The 14,451-nt window shown below is 45.9% G+C and overlaps 1 protein-coding gene across 1 annotated transcript; it reads right to left on the reverse strand.

Annotated features, from left to right (window-relative positions):
* Positions 1-1,343: 1,343 nt before the first annotated feature.
* On the reverse strand, positions 1,344-13,386 carry FGF23 (fibroblast growth factor 23). Its single transcript, XM_008544426.2, has 3 exons — positions 13,056-13,386; positions 7,402-7,505; positions 1,344-6,066 (listed from the first exon to the last, which is right to left on the reverse strand). Exons 1-3 carry the CDS (start codon positions 13,249-13,251, stop codon positions 5,626-5,628), a joined length of 741 nt encoding a protein of 246 aa, XP_008542648.1. The 5' UTR covers positions 13,252-13,386; the 3' UTR covers positions 1,344-5,625.
* Between the last annotated feature and the right edge of the window lie 1,065 nt (positions 13,387-14,451).

Below are 14,451 nucleotides of genomic sequence, written 5' to 3' on the forward strand. Positions count from 1 at the left end.
GTGAGGACACAGCAGGAGGGTGGCCATCTGCAGGCCAGGGAAAGAGGCCACAGAAGGAGTGAAGCCTACCGGTATCTTGATTTTGGACTTCTGGCCTCCAGAACTCTGAGAAAATAAATTTCTGTTGTTTAAGCCCCGCAGTCGGTGGTATTTCGTTATGGCGGCCCTAGCAAAACAATGTCTTTCCATCCTTTTCTTTCAAGTGCATCTATTATAGACAGCATATAGTTGGGTATTTTTGTTGAATCCGGTCTGACCATTCCCGCCTTTAGTTGTAGTGTTTCATTTCTATATAATGTAATTATTGGTATGGTTGGATTCACTCTGTCATTTTTCTGTTTGTCACATCTGATTTTTGTTCTACTGTTCTGCCTTTTCTCTCTTCTTTTGGGACCATTGAATAGTTTTTAGTATTCTCTTGTAATACTTCTGTTGGATTTTTGACCGTACCTCTTTGCGTTATTATTATTATTTTGGTAGTTACTTTAGGAGTTACATATGCAGTATCCTTAACTTTTCACAGTCCGCTTAGAGTTATTGTAGTATGACTTTCACGTACAGTGTTATAATCTTGCAGCCATGTTGTTTCATTTCCCCATCCCACATAGTGGCTTTAAATGGACCCACATTTGTAGTATTCTTGGTGCTCTTTTTTGTTTCCTATGCTTTTTCCATATGGTGTTATTTCTTTTCAGCCTGGCAACAAGTTCTCTGTTTTTATTTCACCTTCATTTTTTTCCATATTCATTTTTGAAGGATCTTTTTGTTGGATTTAATTCTGGCTAGGTAGCTGTTATTTTCTTTCAACCTTTTCAACGTGCCATCCCTTTGTCTTATGGCTTCCATTATTTTGTGATGAGAAATCAGCCTTAATTCTTCTAGTTGTCTGTAAAGTGTCATTTTTCTGCAGCAGCTTTTCAAGGTTTTATCTTTGGTTTCCAGCAGTTTGACTGGGATATACCTACATGTGGTTTTCCTTGTGTGTATCTTGCCTGAGGTTTACTGAACTGCTTGTATCAGTACATCAGTTTTTCACCAGTTTGGGGAAAATTTCAGCCATATGTCTTCAAATATTTCTTACATTTAAACTTTCCCGTCCTATCCTTCTGGGACTCCACTTACACATATTTTGGATGGTTTGATGCTGTCCCACAGATCACTGAGTCTGGTCGTTATTTTTTAAATATAGTTTTTCTCTATTCTTTAGATTAGATAACATATATTAACTTATATTAAATGGCGATTTCTTCTTTTATCTCCAGTCTGCTATTAAGCCCATTTAATACATTTTTCATTTCAGATATTGTATTTTTTGATTCCAGATTTCTATTTGGTCCTTTTTTCTCCTGATCTGTTTGTTCCTGATCTGTTTGTTCATTATAATCATACTTTTCTTTAAAACCCTTAAACATATTTATATTAGCTGCTTTAAAGTTCTAGCCTGCTAATTCCAACATTTGGGTCATCATATGGTTGGTTTCTAGTGATTGCATCTTCTCTTGACTGTGGGCCCCTTTGCCTCATTCCTTCTCATGGAGTGTGGATGATGCCATGTATTGAGTCTGCATTGTATCATCTTCCTTGAAATGTGTTCAACCGTTCTGGCAGACGGTTAAATTAGTGGCAGATCATTGTGGTTTTGTCTGGCCGGGTATAATCTCTAGTAGAGCAGGTATATTTCAGTTTTGAATTCAGTTTTAGTGTGTACTCCTTTCTCTGGGGCTTAGTCCTAAAATGTGGCCTTTCTTTGGCCTCAGTTAAATGTTGATGCACTCAGGGAGTCTCTTTACCCTGGCTTAGTTGGATTTCTAGTTTCTCAGGATTTTGTGGCCTCTGGTATCACTCACTGTTTTCTCCCAGTTCTGTAGCAGATGATCTTTGTTAGGCCTGCTGAATCTTTCTCTGAGCGTGTGCAGCCCAGTCCTTGGCCAAAGGCCTGCAGTGAACACTCCTGCAAACTGGTGAAATCCCCTCTTTGCATGGCTCCTTCTTCTAGCTACTCTGCCCTGCAAAGTCCAGCTGTTTTCTCAGCTCAGCGAGCCTGCTACTCTGCCCGGCTTCCCTCTCCCTGTCAGGTGCTCCAGAGGCAGAAAGTGGGATGATCATGGGACTTGTAAACTTCTCTTCTCTCAAAGATCATAGTCTTTGCTACTCCCTGCCTGAAAACAATTGCCTCATATATTTTGCTTTATTATATACTGGTTTTTGGTAGGAGAGCGAGTCTGGTACCAGTTGCTGTGTCATGGCTAGCAGTGGAAGCTATGTGGCTTTAAGTGTTAAGGTAGTTAAGATGTACGAAAGTTTTATAGAAACGTTAAGTACCCGTCATATATGTGTAAAGGTTGTGGTTTCTTTATCCTACAAGCATTTCTAATTCTGTAGACAAGACAAAGATTGGACTTTAAATACTGGAAACCTTGCCTCTGGTTGGATCTCCTAAGCTTCTAGTAGCCAGCTGTATATAATGTATCATGAAATTCACTATGGATGTATATTTTTTTCTTTATTTCCCTTCTTCCATCCCCACCCCACTAATTGTGTTGTATTAAAAAGCTTTAAATTTTCCTTTCCTCAGGGAGAACGTTCACGGACAGAGAAAGGAACTCTTCTAAGTGTGTGGAAGGGAAATGTCCACACGACATCTTTTTCCCTACAGTATTTAACTCTCCTTCTATAATGGAATGAAGGCCTGTTTATTTCCAAATGGTTATTTTGGTACTGCTCCATTCCTATGGCTTATCACATGTTAAAATCCTTCGGACCAGAAATAAAACTTCAGATTCCCTTGCTCCTTCTGCCCTTTATTTCTGAAATACTGTGGAGGGATGAACCTTATAAGCAGAGGCCAAGTTATCTATTTAAAAAAAAAAAAGGGAAAGAAAAGAAACTGGAGAGAACTTTAAAAACAATAATCTGCCTTTGATAATTCTGTTTTATGTAATCAAAGAAACAGAGCATTTGACCTGTACTTCTGTACCTGTCCTCATGCTACCCGTCGCCCTTCTCTATTGCTCAGAGGACCTTGGCACTCAGAGGGACCGAATCGGAAGACAGTCCCCTCAGGAGACTTCGTCAGACGGTCACTTGAACACCAGTCAAAATAGTGAAGCCCACACTAAGTTCTATAGTCACGTAATGAAAAACTAACTATAGGCTTGAACTGATGCAAATTTGAATCCAGAAAGCTGTAGATGTATAGAAAGCATCTTTGCTTCCTGTATTTTGGTAGCTGATCAGGTAGACATTAAAGAAGGAATTCTGGGGGTACCAAATTCAGAAGTGGAAGACGTGGATTCATTATCTTAGTGTCCTGCTATCAAGTCTCACTGGGCAGTGACACTGTGTGTAAGTGTGTAGCATCTGGTTCACTGGAATATTGATGTGGTTATGTCTGAATATTTTTCAAATAGAAAGATTACTTTCTTGAAACACTTTAGAGCTAGAGTGATCAGAAATCCAATATTGATTTAAAAAATTTCTTTGTTTTCAGTAATACAGCCTGGATTAGCCAAATTTGCTGAGTCCACTTATGAAGGGAAAAAACTTCGAATATTTAAAAATTCTGATTGTTTTTTCAATTTCACTTTCTCTGGATGGCCCCAATGCTCCCCTTCCATAATCCCTTTTATTTTCATATGCTGGATGAAAGAATACAGAGATTAAAAGCTAACAGAAGCTGGGATAATTTTATTTTTCTTTTAAACAGAAGAAGGAAAAAGGTGAGGTTACATTTTTATAAATATCTATAAATATAGAGCGATAGGCAAAATCTTCCAAATAAATAAATAAATATTGCCACATGCTAAGGGACATAGGAGATTGTGGGGGCTACCTTGGCTTTGCCAAAGAGAAAGTTCTGATAAATAGTATTGAGTTTGTGAGATTACAACCAGTTTTCTGCCAAAGCCCTTTTGGGATTTTCCATCTAGTTGTCAGTACTGGGGGCTTCTAATAGCTGTTATACGTATAATGTCTCCAGTGGGAAATGAAAACCATATAAAGAAAATACTTGCCATGCACTGCTATATAGTAGTATGCATAGTTTTAGTGTTTCAGAATAGGAACTAGTCCTTCAAGTTCAGCTTCAAACCATCAGGTGAAAACAGTTGTGTAATGATTCCTAAGTAAAACGAATGGATCGATTTCTAAGGCTGGGTGCATGCTGGCAGTGGAAAAGAAAAGGTACCTGGAGAGAAGCTGTTGTTTTGATCTAGCTTGCTTGTTAATGTTCTGCTCACTAGTTGGCCGTTTAAATAGAGGTAGGAAATGAGGCCCCCTTATAGGAAGACCTAAGTCACGGGGCAGGCTGGGGTGAGGGCTGAGCAACAGTCCTGCCTGTCGTGTGCTGCTCAGCTGCTAAGTGAGGTTTTGTTTTCCTCAGAGTAGCACTGGCGCTCCTGGGACTGAAAGCTGTCTTCATTTAATGCTCCGAGTATTCCCAAGGGGATTAAGACCCACATGTGTCAGCCTAGGAGAGTTTTACCTAATCCTCTAGCCACTGCTGCAGGATGGTCAAGAGATAAGAGCTGTGACCGAGTTGTCCTTTCGTACCTCCTGCATTGTGGTCCCTGGTTATTGGACTTCTCCCCCTGAGTCCTTGATGCCACTTCACTAGACAAAAGCACGCAATTTGCCAGTCCACAGAAACTCTAACTCGAAACAGTCCCATTGTCTCAAGATCCCCCCCCCCCCCCCCGTAACATTTGTGTAATTCATCCAGAATGGATTACTACTCAACCTGGAAGTAGAGGCTTAATTAAATGTCTCCTGGGAGAGTTTGAATGTACTTCCTCTTCCCAGCAGGGTAGTTTCCTGAGCCAGTACCAAAGCTCCTCCTCAGGCCAAATTCACTAGTGCCAAAGATGGCGCCAAGAGGCAAGGCTGGGTCATGGGCCGCTTGGGAACAGAGCCCTTTGTTCCCATTCTCGGCCCTCTGACTGGCTGCACAGAGGGAGAGAGCGCGGCAAGGGGTGCCCACCCTACAGGGAGGTTGAGTTTTCTAGCTTGATTTCGGCCTCAGTTCTCCAAGCATTCTAGTTAAGTTCTGACAGCCTGCCAGCAGTCTTTTTGACAGCTCTTCTCCAGAGATGCTCAAGGAAGAACAAAGGTTTGAGATTAGGATTTTCATCAGTTTGCTCAGTTCAGCTGTAACGCCCTAGGTCAAGGTTGCAAACTCGAATGCTGGCAGGGCCCAGGCAGATAATATAAATAAATGCACGGAGCAGGGGAGAAGCTGCTGGCATTGGCTCTTCCTTCACCTTCAAAGTGGTGAACTCACTAAGCCATTGCTTTGGTTTTAGTGTTAAACTGATAAAGAAAAGGGGCATTAGGAAGAGAAATACCGGGGGTCAGAATCCCTTCTCCTTAATGAAGGGGAAATTTCTAATTTACCTATTGGGGCTTAATTCAGGAGGGTGGTACAGGCCGGGTGGGGAAGGCCGTGAAACTCCCGTTTCTCAGGGCTCAAAGCAGACCCTCAGGGGAAGCGAATGGGGAGGAGAAGCTAATTCCACATGTTCCCCCTCCCCCAGGCTCCCTCCCCCTTCCTTGCAGTGCAAAGGGAGCTGGTCCCTTTAGAGGCAGTTTTCTGAAAGATGGGTTGGAAAGGATTCCTTTCTGGTTCCCCTAGAAGAACTTGGGGAAGGGGCGGCAGCGCTCCACGCCCGCGCCCCCCGCGTGCGTGTTCACCCTGTTGCCACGGACCACCCCTAAGGGGTCGCTGGCCAGCACGCTGTTGTCCTCGGCGCTCGGGAGCTCCTGGGAGCAGGAGGCCGGCGCGGGGGTCATGCGGGGCCGGGGCTTCAGCACGTTCAGCGGGTCGCGCTCCGAGTTGTCCTCGGCGCTGCGCGTGTGCCGCCGCGGCCGCGGGGTGTTGAAGTGGACCAGGGGGATCTCGTTCCTCCGGGACAGGAACTGCGAGTAGGGCGGGGGGTTCGTGCCGGGCAGGAAGGCCCTCTTGGCGCGGCCCAGGCTGACGAGGAAGCGATGCTGCGGCGAGTGGTACACGTCGTAGCCGTTCTCCAGCGTCCGCTGTCGGAAGCTGCAGCTCTCGGGGCTGAAGTGATGCTGGAAGGACAAGCGGGCCCGGTGAGGGCGGCCGACCGGGCCGTGCGCTCCTGCCAGCCAGCCTGCGGCCCTGAGGTCGGCTGGCGCTGTGCCCGGCTCCCCCCACCCTCCCCCAGCAACAACCCTACAGGTAGGTGTCTTTCACCCCGTCGTGCCCTGCGGGGAAGAGTGCTTCTGACGAGTGCTTCCCAAATCGCCCCACACCGAGCGCAGATGCCTCTCCCAGGAGCGGCGACCACGAGGGCCTCGCAGGCCTGCCTGGAGACCCCGCCGGCCTCCGGGGCTTGCCGGGCCCAGGTGAGTGCGGCTCCGGAGGGAGGGCTCCCTTACACGCGACCTCGTCCTTCCCGCTCTGCCTTTTGGAACCCTGTTTTGGCTGAAAGGGGGCTTGAGTCTGTCTCCTTACCTGGAGAGAGGAGATGGGATGGGGTTTGTAGGCTCAAACATAAATGAGGTTACTCCCATCAGAAAGAGAGTATGGTTTGGGAATTAGGGAATGGACTTCCGCCACAGATGGCCTAGGTCTGAGCCCTCACTCTGCTGCTCACCAGTACCAGGTTTTAGTGAGCGCCTGCTGCTCAAACTCCGAAGTATGTTACAGATGAGCACTATCCGTGTGCCTCTATGTGGTGAACAGACACTGATTGATTGATTGATTGTCTATATTTGTTCAATAAATATTTATCTACTGTTACACGTGCTGGGACACAGCAGTAAGCCAAACGGAAAGCCGTTGCCCTTGTGGAATTTCTAGTGGCCTGTTGGGTGGCAGGAGGCTCCGGGGATAAGCAGTCCAACTATTTTACTATCTCAAAATCCTTTGGAGTAAGCCTGCAACCTGTAGCTTGGGAAATCCTTTGCTTACCAATCTGAAGGAGCAGCCGTCACAGCTGGGGCAGAAATGGTTAATTAGACGCCTTTAACTGGAGGGAGCCCCCCAGGGCACGTGGTCCATCCCACTTCACTTTTTCCAGGTGAGGAAGCTGAAGTTTATAGAAGTGAGGGGACTTGCCCAAGGTCACGGAGGTCTAGCAACAGAATCAGGAAGACCCCAATGGCTTCCCACGCTTTCTGTTGTACTTTACAACATGAATTGGCGTGACTAGATGACCTGGAGCTGTGCTAGACACAAACGTGGGTACCAACAGGCGGTTCAGACTAGAGGCTGAGAGCCCCGGGCTCACACCCCAGCTGTATAAACCTGAACATTTAGTCCCTAGGCTGAATAAAGTGCATAGTGAAAACTGCAAATGGAATCTTTAGGTTATAACACTATATGTTCTGTCAAAGAAATTAATTATTTGCCAATGGTGACCAGCACAAAAAGAAACTCACTGATCCAAAAATGTTTCCTCTGAAGTCCATGCAGAGGTATCTCCTGCTCATCACACCTGTTATCACCACAAAGCCAGCATCCTCTGATCTGATCATCAGGGCACCTACGGAGAAAATTACTCAGGTCAAGGCTTGCTGCGCATCCAGTTTCCACGTTCCAGCACTTCCTGAAAACCCACATTCATGAAACCTCCCGTGATTGAGTTTTAGGGCAGTGATGATTCCACTTAACCCTCCCCTTATACTTACTTATTCAGCCTGATTCTTCTGGCTCCCCTTCCTCTCCAATCCCCACCACCCACGTTTGCCTCCTGCTGCATCCTCCTGCCTGCAGGGAGCACTCTGAACTCTGGCATCTCTCTCCTGTGCTGTACACCTTTATCTCTCTGCCTGGACTGCCTTTATTTTCCCCTTTGCCTGGCTAATCCCTCTTAATGTTTCTGGTGGTGGTCACATTCTTCCAAGCCTTCTGCTTTTGCGATTTTTAAGTCTATGCCAAGGTGTCTTTCAAAGATCCAGCTTGCATGTGGAGTCTGATGTCCACCCACGTAGCTGTGTAATAGTCTGCCATATTGGAATCGTATGTATTCGAATTGATCTTCCTCTCCCTTCTCTGTTTACTGAAGTCACCCATCCTCCAAGGCCAGGCCAGTCACCATTTCTATGAAGACTTTCCTGATCTCCCTAATCAGAATTAAGTGTTCTTTCTTCTCGGCTCCCTCAGCACAGTGCCTACACCTCTCTTACAGCATGGCTATCATTCACCTTGCTTTAGCCAAGTTTATGTATCTTGTGCCTCCCCTAAAGTGAGCTACTTAGGAGCAGAGGGTTGATCTTTCCATGTTGGATAGATACCGGGGATGCATGGAATTTTCTTGGGTTTTTATCGCTGTTCTCTGTCCTTTTCTCACTTGGTGGTGTCCCCTCCAGGTGCAGTCTTTTATGGTCTTTCAATCGCCCCACTCAAAACTAGTCTCCAACAAGAGCCTGAAGCCCAATCATACTAGCCACGCCTTAAATAATTGATAACGGCTTTAACTGTGGCTCCCTCCCGCTCCCCGTGGGGACTTGCAATTTTAACAAGTACCAATGTCTTGTTAAATAAAATCTAAAGCTTTCTGTTTTGTGGCAAGGGTCCAATTCAGCAAGACTTTTTTGCTCCAAATGCTGTTTAATTATCTGACATTTTCTGTTGAAAATCATTTCTTTAAGTCTTTGGGGCCACTCTCATTTGCCTACCAGAGCATTTCCACATGCGTCTCACTTGGCCTCATAGCCCCCAGGGAGGTAGCCCAGGCAGGGGTTCAGATCCCTCTTCTAGAGATGAAGTGTGGAGAGGTTGTAAATGCCCATCATCCTCATGGCCTGGTTTACAGCCTGAGTCTCCTCCCCTGCCCCACGTACGCTCAATACGAAGACCTCCAAGGAGAGGAGCAGGCCCGCTAGCTGAGTATAGAGCCTGATATGGACTGAAACTGGAATGATGTGGGACAGAGAGAGTGAGGATGGGAGCAGGCCCAGAAAGAAGAGAAGGGGAGAGGGCCCAAGAGAAAAGTTAATTTGTTTCAAAGTTTGGCTGAGGGTTAGCCTTGAGGGAAGCTTCTGGAAGTGGAGTAGAGCATGGGAGGTGTAGAGGATATTTAAATTATCCCCAAATGGGGTCTCCCTGCATGTCTCACATATGTGGCTAATTTTATGGTAAGCCCTGAGAGAAACATAAGGAACATGTAAGAAATAGTTTCTGTCCTGATGAATTTTTCAGTCTAATTGGGGAAAACATTACACTTAGTAACTGGTTTTGAGTGATTGGGTTCTGAGTACATATTTAAATTTTCAAGGCAATGGTTATATCGTTACTATCATTAGTATTAATATTGGTGGTCTCAGTATCCCAATTTAAGTGACAAGGAAACTAAGGCAGGATTCAAAGTCAGGTCAGTTTCCTGAATCCTCTTGCCATGACCCTACAGTTTGCCTCCCACAGAAGTCATTACAAGTATGAGAAGACAAAACCAAGTGCCAGAATTCATGCCCGCAGGCACAAGAACCCCAAGTTGCAGTGCCCCCGAGTGGGTCACAGAAGGGGCACTGGACCAGGAACCAGGGCACTTGGATTCTGGTCCCAGTTTTGCTGCTCACTAACTTTGTGGCCATGGGCAAGTCATCGCTCAGTTTCGTCAGCTGTAAAGAGAGAATAATAGAAGCCGTCCTGCCTACTTCACAGGATTACAGTTAGAATCGAATGGAGTGATGGTTGTAAAAGTGACTCGAAAGTGTGAAGCGCGTGGGATACGTATAGTATGTGCTGACCTCTCGTCTGTGACAAGCCCAGACCTCGCAGTCATGCCAGCCAGATGCTGGGGTCAGTGTGGGCAGTGTGCATGGTACACGTGCTCCCGGTTGCCAGGCCCAGTCCCAACAGAAAACAGCCTGCAGAAGAAGAGCGAGCAGCTGCTACAGAGGATGAACGGATGTATCAAACCAGCATGAGCCAGTGTGGAAGTTCAGAAAATAAGAGACAGATTTTGTTCCCTTTGCAGTTTCAGAAGGCAGGTTTCCAGTGTCACAGAATCAAGGGCGGAATTTGACAGAAGGAAAGCACAAATCGCTGGCTGCCGGAGCCACAACCTGTTAGAGCGAGGCAGACTTAAGAGACATTTCCTTCAGTGACGGCCAGTGTCCGTGCATGTGACTCTGGAAGAAGCAACGGATTGGGGTCAAGGTGTCCTTTAGGTCATTTACTAACTATGTGACCTTGAGCCAGTTATTTACATTCTTCCACCTTTGTTTTCTCTATGTAGTACCATCACTTATCTCATTTGGTCGTCTTGAGGATGTAATGAGGTAATATTTTTATCCACTATAAACGCACTTTCTAAGTACTAATAATTTTTGCTATTGCCACTTCACCTCAACCTCTGCTATGAAAGTAGAAAATTACCTGACCCATTCTATTCTCATGGCCGGTCAATGACAAATAAGGCAGTAGATATAAAGTGATTCAAGCTCCCCAAAAGAAAGATAATATTTTGAAGGGTTGAAGAGCCAGAGGATAATTCAGCTTCAAGTAAAGAAAGCGCCAGTGGGGAAGGTGGAGGAAGTCAAGATATCAGGATCTAGGAAGTGTATTAACCAGGAGTCACGAGCATCGCCTTTCTGCTGTTTGCACAAAGTGAGGATAACGGGGCGTGGGGGTGGCCTCGTTCATAGTGGGCAGGAGACGCAGACACTGGAGAGGCTCCCTCACCTCGGCGCTGTCAGTCCCAAGGGTGGCCCTAGAATCTGGTAGGCAGATAACGTCACAAAACCCAAAGAGGGTTTGGGCACTCCAGTACTAATCAAGAATTTCCTAAAGCACAATAATCAATGAACCAGATTTCACTAGAAATGTATAATTAATTAAGAGGGAAAAAAACACCCCACACCTCTCCACCAGCGTGAAAGCGTTGCTTTATGTTCCCTGAGGAGGGGATTACAGATCCTTCACCAATCTGTTAACTAGTTGCGCCACCCATCTACGTGCATCAATGTTTCCTCTGTCCTTTTCTGGTAACTTTTTCTCTTAGTGTATACATTTTCTCTGGTAATACACACGATAGCTGATTTGAATCATACAAAAGGTGATATAAACTAGGAAAAGTGTCTCCCTCCCACCATGCTGACCCTGGTTCCCCTTCCCAGGTTTGTGTTGATTTCCACAGGCACACGATGCTTAGCTAGTGTCTGTAACTGACAAAACAAAATCACATTTCTATAAAAAAAAAAAAAATCTTCAGACCTGCTTCTTCCCAGTCACTTTAATTCATTCCAGCTAGGACTGAGCGCCTGCCTCCTCTGGGCCTGATGCCGGTGGATATTTGAGGGAAAAGTTCTACAATTTGGTGCTACTCACAGCCCACGCAGCAGGTCGCACTGCCGCACTGCTGTGCTCTATGTCTTGTCCGGAGGGATGCGTCTTTGCCGGGTTCATTCGGTGAAGGGATTCCATGATTCTAGACAAGTTTTATGAGCATTCTTTAGTTGTATGAAGCCCCTTCCATCTATGCGAATCACAATAATTTACCAGAACCCACTATCACACATTTTAAATCTCCTATCATGTTGCAGTGGAAGTAAGGGTGCCCCCCCATGAGAGGTCCCAAATTATATTCCCTAAAGTCTGACAGTGAGCTGGGCGACAAGAAGGAGTGAAAGACGTGAGGTGCCTGAAAGGCCATGTCTTCTTTTGCAGTCACAGAGCTTCAAACAATGGCGGACGCATTGGAGATTCTGTTAAATATCCTTTGAAAAAAACGAGCAACACTTTGGATGCATCACATGTATCCAGACTTATATCTAATGACTCAGACTTGGCTCCCAAGATATTGACTCCAGATCCCTACTGTATCCCTTTGAGCTCTAGAACCCGTTTGGTATTTGGAGAGACCCTCTCTCCCTCCTCTCATTTCCTCTCACCATCCATTGAGCACCTGGAGGGGGTGAACTGTCGGCTTTGCAGTTGCATATATCTTGCTCCCAGGTTTAAGGACCTTTGAGTCTTAGCATACTGAATGTCTTACACAGAAAGGCCACAGCAAAATTACTGATTAATTTAGTACAACAATATAGGGCAAATCATTATTCCTATAAGAAATTTTGTTTAGTTAAACAAAGACTATGATTACTCTTTCATTCCTTTAATTTGATCTATATTGAATCAGTTTGCATTTTTCCGTATACTTAGAGTAATTTTTAGATGTTCTTCTAAAATAGAAGACCTTGTCTTTTTCAGTATCTATCCTGCCTCCTACGTCATTATCCCTTATATAGGTGCACACCAAGGAGCCCTCATTTGAATCATAGCTAATTGATTGACTATTGTGGATTGTGATCCAACTTGCCAAAAATCTAGTCTTTAAAACATTCCAGTTGTCTCATGTTGCCAAGGAGTTCCCAACAACCTCAATTTGCTGCTGAGTGGAACTTTCAGCTCCGCAGAGATGAATCACCAACTCATACCAAACTGGGTACTTCTGAAGCCCCCAGTAAACCTGTTGGATGGAAGGATGCGTGGATGCATGGACAGGTGAATGCATGGATGGTTCATGCAGTTGGTCAGACTCACCAAGACAACATACCTGAACAGTCTGTCTTTAGCACATTTTTCCCGAGAATTTTTATAAGGCTAGAATACTAGAAGCTCAGAGTTGGAAAGAGCCCCTGAGTTCGTCTGTTTCAGTCCTTGGTCTGATACCGGAATCTTCTTTACAACCTCCATTGTTAACCCAGTCCAAAGTTCATGAGGTAAAACCCAGTGTCTAATGAGCTACCTGGTTTCTTCGCCTCTCAGCCTCCTTGCCTTTCTTTCAGCACATTTTTTGACTCTTTGGACAGGATCAAGAGAAAGTGGCTGTATTGTGGGAAGAGGGATTTTTGTTAAGTTAGAAATTATTCATTCTGGGAGAAACCAGTAAACACTAATTAGGGAGGTGGCAGAGTCTTCTCCCAAGGTTTGAACACCACACACACGCACACACAAATAAGTGGATCCTGGGCAAGAAACTAGGAGGCTGGGTTAGCCTTCTGGTCCAGCCCCAGGCCTCTCCACGTCCATTGCAGATGAATGGACAGAGGAGCTCCCCCTTATTCCCAGCCTGAATGAAGCCCCTACTCACTGTAGATGGTCTGATGGGGTGTGCCATCCACGTGGCCATCCTTGTGGATCTGCAGGTGGTAGCTGTTCCTGGCTGTGGCCGTGTACAGGTGGGTCAGGCTGCCCCAGCTGGAGTCTAGCAGCGGGGAGGCGTTGGGATAGGCTTTCACTGCGGAGCACAGGACGTAGACCAGGAGCCCAAGGCAGGGCCCTGACATCGCTGCTCTCTGAATGGCTGGCACGGAGTTTGAAACCTGACACTGCCTCCTGGACTCCGCAGCTGTGCCTCACTGGCCTTTTTCTCCTCTTCTTCCTTGTGGCTATCTGGCCTGAGGATCCTAGGCTGAATTCCCTCCTTTTTTCCCTTGGACTTTTAAAGGGTAGCAGTGTGACATCAAACAGGAAAAACTCCACTGTCCACATCCTCTGTGTTGTAATCAGCCCATTTGAAGAGAGTGCAGAGACCTCTGAGTCTCACGGAAGGCACGTCGGTTCCAGACACACACACACCCCTCAATTTCAAGCCAACGCTCCACAAAGTGAATGATGTGTGGGCAAAAGTTATCTAGGACTCTGTGTTGTCTGTTGACCTGTCCCACTTCCACCAGGAAATGTGAAGGCAGTCAGCGGTTCCGAAAAAAATCTGGCTTCAGCCACGCCGTCAGCAGACTCCTATGCAATTAATCTCCCATTGAGTCCACTCATTTTGGTTTTCTCAGTCCTTTTCATTCCAATTGGGAACTGTGTATCCAGTGCTTTCTCTGTACACAGCACTAGGTGAGTGTTTTGAAGGATACTGAAATAATACAGGACACCATCAGGCAAATGGCATGCCCCAAGACTACCTCTTAATAAAGATATGGGAGCTGTGAGCAGAGGCACAAAAACCAAAGTTGCCTCCTTGGGAAGACTTCAAAATGGGAAGAAAGAAAACAAGGTCTTCAAGTCACTGCTGCTGTATAAAATGCTGAGATTGGATTTCTCAGTGTCCCTCATTTGGACTGTCTATGGCAACTAAACTGCTTTTATGGTCTCTCCAATAGTATGGAGATGAATTCAGAGACCCTCATGAAGATTGAAAGACTGCTGGCTGAGCGCAGGGGATCAGAGCCCAGGAAGGTCCCAGGGGCAGAGCAGCAGGCCAGGGTGTCCCCACATTATGCCTACTGGGTGCCTGGCTCCTGGGACTAGATGCCTTCTTACAGATGCTGCTCACAGATGTGCCTTCTGGGAGCTACATCTGATGTGAGGGGCTAGCCCTAGCACATGCAGTCCAATGGGAAGCACGCTACTGGAACACATCCTGGGAAAATATACACACAAGGAGACTGCTGCCCTTCCAGTTCCCCATTTCCTGAGTACATATCACGTGCATAATCAGGCATCATGGTTGACAGAAGAGAGAGTAAGATGGGATC

The sequence above is a fragment of the Equus przewalskii genome, chromosome 5 (genome assembly GCF_037783145.1).
Source record: "Equus przewalskii isolate Varuska chromosome 5, EquPr2, whole genome shotgun sequence".
NCBI lineage: Eukaryota > Metazoa > Chordata > Mammalia > Perissodactyla > Equidae > Equus > Equus przewalskii.